This window comes from Numida meleagris, chromosome 1 (genome assembly GCF_002078875.1).
Source record: "Numida meleagris isolate 19003 breed g44 Domestic line chromosome 1, NumMel1.0, whole genome shotgun sequence".
Taxonomy (NCBI): Eukaryota; Metazoa; Chordata; class Aves; order Galliformes; family Numididae; genus Numida; species Numida meleagris.
The window spans coordinates 131,310,963-131,322,598 of NC_034409.1; the positions used below are offsets into that span (position 1 = coordinate 131,310,963).

Consider the following 11,636-nt stretch of genomic DNA (forward strand, 5'->3'; position numbering starts at 1 on the left):
GGGGGAGCGGGGGTTCCGCGGGTGCCCGACCGGGCTGTGACCGCGGCCGGGCCGGGCCGACAGCGGGTTGCTCTGCTGCGCTGCTGTTGTCGCTGTTGTCTTGACGTTACTTTTACAGTACGTTTTCTCCACGCCTGAGGAGTACGCCGGGTAGGAAGTGCCTCAGGAATCAAGGCTTGCTTCTCCCTTCTCTCCCTGCAGGCTTCTTGCCGCCCATAACCCCGCCTGAAAAGTTCTTTCTCTCCCAGCTGATGCTGGCCCCCCCCAGAGAGCTGTTCAAGAAGACCCCGCGCCAGATTGCCGCAATGGATGTTGGAAACATGGCCCAGTCGGTGGATATCAGTGGGCTTCAGCTGGCCTTGGCGGGTAAGGAGGAGCTGTGGCTCTGTTACGAATGGAGATGTTAACTGCCATTTGGCTTTGAGGTGCTCCTGTCTATCTGTGTGGAAAAAGCTGGACTAAGCTATAGTGTGTTCAAGCATAGAGAAGCTTCAAGTGCAATTCTGGCCTACCTATTTTATCCTACTTAGATATGTCACTGCCTTATAAATAAGACTAATTTGCAAGTATAGGAAGATGTTCAGCTGAAGTTTGGTAGGTTTTTTGGTGTATCTGTATCCCTTTTTCTCCTTTGCAGTGGTTTTGGTACAGGAGAACATGAGGTAACTGCCATGCAGCAGTACAGCGGCACCTGGCAAATTGGCTGTTCCAATTGCACCTTCAGTTTTCTATAGTCAGATCTTGCAGTGTTAGCTCACCAGTGGGAAGTGGTCTGCCTTTACTTGGTTGTAAGGAAGAGGAACATGGTGCTTATTCTTGGACAGGACGAAAGGAGCAGGAACATGATTATTCTGATCATGCTGAGCGATGAGTTGCATCTGGAGCTCATCTGAAATGGAACATATTGCTTGGAACAAGCTGCCAATTTGAGCAGTTTATTTTTAAAAAAGTGTTTATTTCCGAGCTACATACAAATAGAACTACTTCCAAACTGACCATCCCACTTCTATATTCGAGCACTGTGGTTTCTCTCTGTGAGGTCAGGCACTACTCTGTCTGTCCTGCAGTCATACCTTGGTGCTGTCATTTTTATGTAGCACTTGTCACTGACTTTGTGCTCTGCTGTGCGGTCCCTTGTTCCCAGTGTCCTCCTCAGCTGCTGTCTCTGGACAGCAGGATCTTTGGAAAGTGCAAATAGAATACCCAAGCACACCTACAAAGAGGGGAAACAAACCCTTCTGGTTCTTCTGTCCATCCTGTCTGTGTTTTCAAGACTACTTCTGTGAATTCCGCTTTTAGAAATCTCAGATAACTTGTGACTTCAGCAGAAGGCATGTGCGATGCCTTAATAAAGCTTGGAGTTGTGTCACTTATTTTTGTTTGTTTTCCCCTTGGTATTGTGTTTCCCTTGTTCATGTTAAAGCTAAAACATTGATGAGTACCTCAAAGCCGTGTTGGGGTGGATGGGTGCTTGAGGCCACACATTTTATTCTGTCCCTTTGTAAAAATACAAGGCACTGATGGCTTTAAGTACAAAGTCATAAACAGCTTTGAAAAACTGAACCCTATAAAAAGCGCTCGTGTCATTATTTTCACAATGCAGTAAACGACATGCAGAATTAGCTGTTTATTGCAGGAATTGTGAAGCAAAACAAACTACATCTGAAAAAAATGCTTTCTGACTTCTAACTGTAGCTCCCTAGAATAAATATCTTCTTTCCATTCCCTTTCTTAAGAGATAGCTGCTGTTGCATTTCTTTTAGTATTGTGATGCTTCTTGACTGTCTGTGTGCAATGTTTCGGAAGGTCTGTCAGTTTTTCAGAAGTTGGCAGTGTGTGTCTCCTATTCAGTGTGGAGGATGAAACTGAGCTGTTCACAGTGCTTAAATACAGTGTTCAAGGTGTTGTAGCTGCATCATTTTCCCACCCATTTCACAGAACAGCTGTGAGCCTTCTGAAATTGTGGCCCCTGACATGAATTCAGGGCTATTTAGAGCAGGATGATCAACTTGCTTTAGAATATACCTGCAAAATAGACTACTTGGCTTCTGAACTTAAGTTCATTGTGACAACTTTTCTTGCAGACTTTTCTGTTGAATGTCAATTGTTGGAATAGAGCATCTTAGGAATCAGTATTAAAACTTGCTTTGTTCTATTCTCAATATTCATTCAGTCCTTGATCTATCCTTATAAGTTGATGGTGTGTTACTGTATCAAAAGCGTCACCTGCTGCTACGTGCGGGGACATGAATTCTGGTGAAGCGCTCACAAGTGTTTGTCTGCTAACCCCTGTGTGATGTAAGGGTAACTGGCCTGTATTGAAAGTTGAGCTTGTAATAAATACAATGTAGATCTTTCTGCTAAGAATCAAAGAAAGGTTCTTGTTCTCTGTTAAAACGAAAAGAGAGCCTGATAAAAGAGCATAAGTGATAGCATTCAGATGAGCTGTTTTTTCTATTTGAATGTGCTGGTTCAAGTTGCTGTGTTCTCTCCTGAAATATGACCACGTTCTAATAGCTCTCATCTCTTCCTTCTGCTTACCCTGGGCTGCCCAGGGAGTTGGGGCGGATCACCATCCCCGGAGGTGTTCAAGAAGCATGTAAATGTTGTACTGAAGGACATGGTTTAGTGGGAAGTATTGATGATAGGTGGACAGTTGGATGGGATGATCTTGGAGGTCTTTTCCAACCTTAGTGATTCCATGATTCTATTCTATGATTTTTGAAGCCGTGAAAGTTAGAATTTGAACTCCAATGCATATAACTGAAGAGCTCACTTAGGCTTAAAAAAATCAACTGAAAGACTCTATCATAAACTTCTGTTTTTCTAATTAAGCATCATTAGTCATTTGCGATTTTTGGGGATACAAACCAATCAATGACTTTCTCACCTATACTGATAGGTGTAAGTTCTAGACTATAAATGTCAATTATCAAAGACACCCAGTATGTCTTCTTGTTTTCCTCTCAGAGAACTTGTTATGTTAACCCAGCTGATCTTTCCAGGGGCTAAATGATAGAATTCACAAGCTGGAATTTGCAACAGTGTATAAAGTTGAAGACGTGTTTAATAAACCACTTCATTTGGATTTGGACTTCAAAAATTGTATTTGAAGCAGCTGAAAAAGTATTCTAACTGCACTTAACAGAATAAAACCATACCCTGCTGCACTGCTGCAGTGAGCATATATTCAAATGTTTGCGTGGTCTGACATAATTGGAAGAAATATATTTCTAAAAGAAACTAGCAGTAGGTGGAGCTTTGTTTTAATGTCCTTTGTCACTCACAGGAGTTTCACTGTAAGCATCTCTCGTGGATCTAAAATAGAGTTTATATGGATGGGGAGCTGCCAGGGGTCATATGGTTGCACAAAAAAGAGAAAGTATACTTTGCTTAGAAGAGATGAGGACAGCGTACCAAAGCTGAGGGCACTACACTTAATTAGTCGTCAGGATAAGAAGTGGTGTTTGATTTCGCGTGGGACCAGCAAATTTGGACTTCAGATTACTTGAGACTTAATCTGCTACTTAATATCCTCTGTGGGAGGGGCAGGGAAGGAATGTAGGATGGCATTGTGTGGTGGGTTCTTGGCTTTCACGCATGCTGTTGGGTTTTTGTTGGTTTGTTTTTACCAAGGTAATAGAAAACATGGTTCTCACTAATACCGAGAATATGGAAGGCCAGCCTTTAAGTCTTCAGATATGGAAGAGTGATAGATGGTGACAGGAGAACACCTAAAATCTGACGGTGCAACTATTGATTATGATAGGTTTTTTGACCACTTTTTTCATGTCTTCAAGCTTTATATGCTAAACGTAGCATTATTTTTATGTACCTTGTTTATGTTCTGTAATTTGGGTTTTAGAGGGACACTTCTACAGGTTTGCTTCATAGCTATATCTGTAGAATCCTGTATCAATTAAACTCTGATGTAAAAGTAGCTTACGTGGTGCCACTAAAATGTGTTGGCTAAATCTGAATAGGTGACTTCAGTTCTAGTATGACCCTTATCATTGCAGAAAGTAAATGTATCTGCAGATTTCTCACTTCACTGCTCTGAGAAACGATTGCAAAACTAGATAGAGTTATGTGAACTCTTTCAGGACTATCACGTGAATGTACTAATTTGCTTTTAATATCAGATTGCATCAATTACTTAACTTTTTAAAGTCAAGACTGTCTGAGATTCATTTCTACTTCCTTATCCTTGCTGTGTGCCACTGGTCTTCTGTCAGCTGGCATTCTGAATACTAGCAAATGCAGTACTCAATTTCATGTTGTTATCTGTGCTGGTTGGTTGTTTTTGTTTTTTTTTTTTTTTAAGCTAAAAAACTTTCACATAACTCCAGGCATTCTGGCATCTCTCTTTCAATTTCATGCTTTAATATTATGGACTGGCCTTCTTGCAGAGCGTCAGTCTGAGTTGCCAACACAGAGCAAGGCCAGCTTCCCCAGCATTCTCAGTGATCCTGACCCAGATTCTTCCAACTCTGGTTTTGACAGCTCTGTCGCCTCCCAGATCACTGAAGCCTTAGTGAGTGGACCAAAGCCTCCTATAGAAAGTATGTATGTTTTCACATCTTTTTGTTTAACTCATGATGCGCATGTTGTTATTCATCTCCAGATAAAGTGTAGTATGATTCAAAAATATTTCCAAGGTATGAAATGGGAATGAAGATGAATGAAGCAGTGCAGAACTGTATTAAATTGTCTGCAGATCAGACTCCATCGTGTTCACATTTCCAGGCTTTTTGAAATCTGGAGTCTGTCTTCAGTCTGTTGGCCATGTTACCTGATGCTCCTCAACTCGTAGTCCCTTGCAGTAAGATCTGCATTGACTGCAACACCTCAAAGTGTCAGGTAGTTTGGAAGGGAAAAAGGCCATTCATCATTGGCCAAAACAGTAATGAAGTGATTCAATTCAAGAGGAAAAACAGGCTGATGTAACAGCATCGCTGAAAATGAGGAATAAATGCTTGTCTGGGAGGAAAATAAGACCATAGCGTGCTTCTCAATGTTGTTATAGCTTAAAAAATGGAGGGCTTTGGAGATATTCTTATACTGAAATAAAATTAAGCTTTTAAAATTAAGTTTAAAAAAAAAAAAAAAAAAAAAAAAAAAAACATTTCACATTGTTGCCTTTTTAGGTCACTTTCGGCCAGAGTTTATTCGTCCACCACCTCCACTCCATATATGTGAGGATGAATTGGCATGGTTAAATCCAATAGAACCAGACCACACGATTCAGTGGGACAAATCAATGTGTGTTAAAAACAGCACTGGAGTCGAGATAAAAAGAATTATGGCAAAAGCTTTTAAAAGTCCCTTGACTTCCCCACAGCAAACACAGGTAAGTAGCACACAATTTTCTGCTTAAATTGATTTTCTAACAGGCTGTCCATTAAACTTAGGTGTTTTCAATTAAAATCATCCAAGTTTTTCTAATTCAGATTTCAGTAAATGCCAAGTAATTGAAGTTCTCAAAACTTAAGGGTTTTGGCTAGGGTATGTATGAACGAGAGAAGTCTTTTAAACTTCATAGCATTGACTGGATGTAGTTAAAGCTGGTCAGTAAGCGAGGGGCACCGATATTTTTCTGTGTGCAAAATCTTTGGGTAACCAAGTTGCTTATGCTTCTGTGGGAGCTTTTGTTAAGAAATTAATTCAGAAACGCCAACGCTGAATCTTTGCTCAATCTGGTAATATTACCCCCTTCAATTCAGTGGGATTTTAGATATTCATTACGCTAGCACTGTAGAATGTTTGAAATACAGAACTCTTTCTGACAGCAGTGAACTTGAAATACAGTTGTTTTTTTTTCTACTGGGCAGAAAACTAAAGAGACTTTTTTTCTTTCTCTTCATTGCCCACTGATCAAAAACTACTAAATGCCTTGGTAAAGGTTTTCTTATCATAGAATCAGAGTGGCTTGGGTTGGAAGAGATCTCAAAGGTCATCTAGTTCCTTGGCACAGTTGTCTTTAAGTGGAAGTGTTACAGAAATACACCTGCAATGTATTTCAATAGAGACATCTACAGACTTATTGCTCTCCTGTACTTTAGATGTTTTATAGCTATTACTTCAAGCTGCAATGTGAATAATTAAGAAGAAAATAATTCAGACTTCCTTTTTCCCTTTACAGCTCCTTGGAGAACTGGAAAAGGACCCCAAGCTTGTCTACCATATTGGTCTCACTCCTGCCAAATTGCCAGACCTCGTTGAAAACAATCCTTTAGTAGCCATCGAAATGCTGCTCAAACTGATGCAATCTAGTCAGATAACAGAGTATTTTTCTGTCTTGGTCAACATGGACATGTCCTTACATTCAATGGAAGTTGTCAATCGGTAAGTACTATCTCAAATCTAAGAAAGGTTCCTTATGTTTGTAAAACGAAGACAATCTACTGAGCAGTTACTAAGCAATTGTGAGGCTGGCTGCAGGCTGTAGTCAGATGCGTTCCAAAGAACACCAAAAGTAACAGAAATAACAGGAGCTAAAGAAGTCATCAGTCAGGTACAGTATAGAAGAAGAGCGTCAAACTCTTTTCCTTCTCAATTTCCCAGTTGCTTTGCTTTATTAATGCTCCTGTAAGAGCAAGACTTAATGTGCTTTAACTAACCCTGCAGAGGAACACAGTGCTACAGATTTGTAGCTTTCTGCAGCTACTGGATTGTCTGTTTCTTTCATAAAGGCTTTATTTGCTTTGGTCCAGATTAAACTTGTGAAGTTATATATCTAAAAATCAGCCTCACCTGTAATTTGTCTTCATTTTCAACTCAGAGTTGTGTTTTATTGGGACATCTGGAAATGCCAGTTTTGACCCTTAAGGTATACTGGTGTGGAAGATGCAGGTTGCAGTGGGACAAGGGGCAGATACTGTGAGAAGCATCTGCCTAAAATTACTGCCACGGAGCTATTTGCTTCAACAGAACTTGCATTCTTGGTGCAGATTAAGTGAACAAAAGGTCTTATTGTTAAATAGCCATCCTGCTTTATGCCGATGCCCTGCCTTCTTTGGAAGTGACTTCTGCTTATTGATAAAACCCATTTTCTCAACGGAATGCTAGTACTTCAGCTGCCTGATAAGTTTTCCTATTTAATCCCAGCAATCTGGAAGAGTGTAGCTTTCCTGCACTCTTCCATTTCTCTGGTGGTTACTGAATGTGAACTGTGAAATCCAGCCTTATCCATCAGTCTCTTTGCAGTCGAGCTGAATCACACCTCAAATATCACTTGACAAAAGAATCACATATGCCATCCTACTGGTGCAGAATTAAGCAGTCAGGGCCCTGATGGTGGGCTCGACATTACAACAGGGAGAAACAGGGGTAAGAAAACAGTTCTTATTCTCTCTAGAATAGCTGTGCAGCTGGCCAGGCTTGCTGGTGTTCCCACAGTAGAGCTACCACAGGAAAAAAATGTGATTTGAAAGAACTAAGGGAACTAGTCTTTAGATGCACAAACAGTTATGCTGGTTGTATACTTCAGGAAGGAACACAGCAGCTGGATTCACTGAAGTTCCAGGATGGATAAGACAAATTAGATGAAGAATCTTGGTACTCGGGCAGTATGGAGGCTTGAAATTGCATTGATTCATTTTTGTAATTTACAACAAATGTTTGTACTAACATCAGATATACTAAAACTCAAATTTAACTCAGCTTCTGTACTGTGTTGGGTTTAAAAAAGAAATGTGACCAGGAATAGATTAATATCACAGGTCTAACTCATCTGTTCCGCAATAGCATCATTGAATTTATGGCTTCATAAAGTATTGGATATTTTTAATTTGAACAGGCTTACTACTGCAGTTGATCTCCCTCCTGAATTTATTCATCTTTACATCTCCAACTGTATCTCCACCTGTGAACAGATTAAAGACAAATACATGCAGGTGAGTGCTCCACTAAATTGGTTAGGAAAAAAGATCCTGTATCTTGCTCTGTGTAATAGATGCTTAGACTTCATAAGAGAGACAGCATTAAGTTATTCTGTCTTTCTGCTTCTTTATTTCTAAGCATTAAATGGTTAACTTCTGCTTAGTTTTGAGCTGAGGTTTTTTTCTCTGACATACAACAGTTCCATACCTTTTGAGGTGATGTTACTCCTGTAGAATTCTTGCCCTTCAATTCTGCCTATTACTGACCTACAACAGCTTGCAGATCTCCTCAAACACCTAAAATCTCTTTGCTTTTTTACCTTCATAATGCCTTATTCTCTGTTCCCAAACCCATCTTTCTTCCTCAGTTCCAGCACACAAGCTGTAGTCACTTCACTAATCTTTGTCCCCCTTGCAGCTGTTGTCTGCATGCTGCACGAGGTACTCCTTTTGCCCCAGACTGCTCCCATTCGTTTCACCAAGTGCCCAGTAGGTCTCCTTGGATATGTTTTTAGTGAAGAGCAGTTGCACGCTTAGTTCACACAAGGCTCGGGGAGTCTTGACCAATTCCTCCCTCAGCTTTCTTCTCTCCATACTGAAGGACTGCAGCCTCGTTAGGCTAATGAAAAGCAGCCATTACTTTCCTTCAAGCTTTTTTGTTTCTTTCTGTAGAGACTTCTGTAGCTCTCCTATATTCTTAAGCTGCAGAGACCAAAAATACATGGGATACAAGTCCAGTGTGGTTTTAGACAGCAGCAAAATCCCATCTGTCTTGTTCTCGGTACCTTTCCAGATGATGACCAACCACTTGTTAGCTTTTGGTGGCTGCTGAAGTATCTCTGCTTTGAGACTTTGCTGGATACACATGGATACACTGGCCTGTGACCTGCTGAATAGCTGGGCCTATTACATTTGGTAGCAGAACAGGAACGTAGAGCCGTGCTGCAGCTGAGAACTTGCTCAGCACAATGTTCCACTCTGGGCATTTTAGCAGCTGTGCTTCAGGCACATGGGACAAAAAAGGGGGAACAAAGGGCCAAGGAATCATAGAATCATAGAATGGCCTGGGTTGTTGAGAAGGACCTCAAAGATCATCAAGTTTCAACCCTCCTGCTGAGTGCAGGGTCGCCAACCACTAGACCAGGCTGCCCAGAGCCATTCTGATGAGGAGCACATTCTGATCACCAAGTAGCATGCAAGGCTTGTGGGATGTAACTTGTGTAAGTTCTGCATATGAGGTCTCACAGCAACTGAAACACAAGATGTTTTGAGAAGCACCGTTCAAACACTTCCAGTGGATTTAAAAGAGGTGTGATCCTCAGAGACCGGGAATCAGCCAACATCTTGCAGTTTTACTTCCATTCTGAGTTTGACATTCACCAGTTCTTTGTGCAGGAGAGAAAACACGTGATGCCTTTTGACTGCAGTAAAGGAAATAACTTGTTCAGTTTCTGAATTTTCTTGTCATAGGTAGGAAACTTGAGTAGAAAGCTCTGTTCCTCTAAAAGCTTCTTTGTCATCTTACCAATTGTTGGTTTCAAATAATCTAAAATACTTTAGACATTTAATCTATGAAGTCCCATTACTTTTGTCTGACAAACATTGTTTATGTATGTAGCTGCTTTATAGAGAGGTTTGTGTTTTAACTCTTAACCACAGTGTGAACTATGAGCTGACTTCAGTGATAAAGATCTGCTTTTGTCCTTGAGAAAAGATGTAGTGTCTTGGTTAGCAGCTGGATGTGTGTGTGACAGGTTGTAGGTGCCAGTTCCAAGGTCTCCACTTCACAGTTCTCTGCATGCTCTATGAGGTGCTACTTAACCCGCCCTTAGGAAAGGGGAATGCATCTGAGATCGCTTCTTTTCACTGGGTCAGGCAATGAACTCACTGGTTCACAGAGGCCACCAGCTCTGTAGTGTGGTCCTGGATTAAGTGTCCCTGGTACTGCCTTTCCTTTGAAGATCCAGCCAGAAGGCCATGTGCTAACTCAGTGATGGGAGTACTCCCCACTAAGCAGGTTGGGATCAGTTCTGCAGCTGCCATTTAGTTCCTAGCTGGAGTGCCTTAATTATGTGGTCGCTGAGGAGCTTGGAAAGGTGAAGCGTGTTCATTTTTCCTTACAGTGTTACTTATTGGAAAAAAAAATCAAGCAAGAGAGATGTCCCTAGTCATGACAGGGTCTTGGGCTATCATACCTTCTCTCAGGACTTTGTATAAAAAATTACATAATAAAGAAATGAAGTTCAGTGCATGTGTGAATGTGGTATGTCATTTGTTCATGGGATTAATCTTGAAAGCACCTGTATCCGTAAGTACAGCACCGTAAAGCAGAGGAGTCCACTTTTAAACGCAGTAGTAATATGAGAGGTAGAAGAGTATGAGCGGCATGTTCAAAGCTTGGGAACATGAGGGTACCTAAATTAATCCTGAAAGGGCTGCTGCATTGCTGAGGGCCAACACACTGCACTAGCTGCAAACATTTATGTGGATTGTGAAACCGAATCTCTCCTGTTTCAGAACCGCCTGGTACGCCTTGTTTGCGTCTTTCTCCAGTCTTTAATCAGAAACAAAATCATCAATGTACAGGACTTGTTTATAGAAGTGCAAGCGTTCTGCATTGAGTTCAGCCGGATCCGAGAAGCTGCTGGCCTTTTCAGATTGCTGAAGACACTAGATACTGGGGAGAACCCATCAGAGACAAAAACTTCTAAATAGAATAGCACTGTCACCGGAGGGCAAAATGCCTGTCAGCGTTCTGTACCTCTCATTCATGTACAACTCATTGTATATTTCAAACCCAAATCACTGGATTAATAATGTAATACATTATAAATAGCATTTTATGCATTTAAACAATAAATGATGTTTTTCTCAGATGTGTGCTTGAGTTTGATGTGTTAGACTTTACACTTCAGGTATTTTGGACTACAGATTAAACTCCAGGGGTTGTGTTCATACACTGAACTAGAAGCTCTACTCCTAGAGACAGATGTAAATACTACTTGCCATTTCACATTAAATGTGCGTATATACCGGTGCTCATTGTCTCTGTGTCCAAAACTGTTCACAAATAGCTGAAATCAACTGGTATCCAAATAAGTAATTTCAATTCGTGTCCCGTCTTTGCTCTGTTATACCTTCTCAAAAGCAGATGCAACTTCTAATGAGGCATGTAGTTCTCAGCAGGTAAGGGAAAGTCTGTCTTGATGTTTAGAATAAGATCAAGATAATCTGTAATGCTTTTGATGGAAGGGTATTGAGGTGTGGGCAGTAGGCTCAAAGCAATATACCCTCTCCTCCACACTGATGAACCTTTCTGGAATACTGGCTTATATCAGCAGTAGTTGAGGCACCACAGCAATTTCATCAATTTCATGCTTTTGAGAATGCTGTGCTATGGAAAAATGGTCCCATTTCTTCTGTGAAAACGGAAGTCAGAAGCCTGTTCTCACTTCAGAACTCGCACAGGCAGTTGCTTTGTGGCTACCAAATTTAAGATAACCTCCAGCCAACAGAGTAGAGTCAGACTAAGTGCTGAGGAAGGCAGGGAAAGGTCCCACCTAAAGTCTCATTTTAAATTGATAGTAAAGTAATGGCTGATATTTAAGCCCCCCACTCTGAGGAAAAAAAAAAACTTTAGAGGGCTAGTCCTAATTTAATGCTGCTTGATAAACAAAAGCTGTTCTTGTATGATAGCCGTAATTATAGTCTAAGCCTGCTTCTCCAATTTTTATGAAGCAGATGATTGATAACGTA

At 40.9% G+C, this 11,636-nt stretch overlaps 1 protein-coding gene across 1 annotated transcript; it reads left to right on the forward strand.

Moving 5' to 3' along the window:
- Positions 202-10,756, forward strand: CNOT11 (CCR4-NOT transcription complex subunit 11; the record flags this gene model as incomplete). Its single annotated transcript, XM_021413499.1, is given in 6 exon segments — positions 202-366; positions 4,410-4,562; positions 5,148-5,350; positions 6,143-6,345; positions 7,799-7,895; positions 10,398-10,756. Coding segments are annotated over 6 exon segments (1,019 nt in total), but the record flags the coding sequence as incomplete, so codon positions are not given.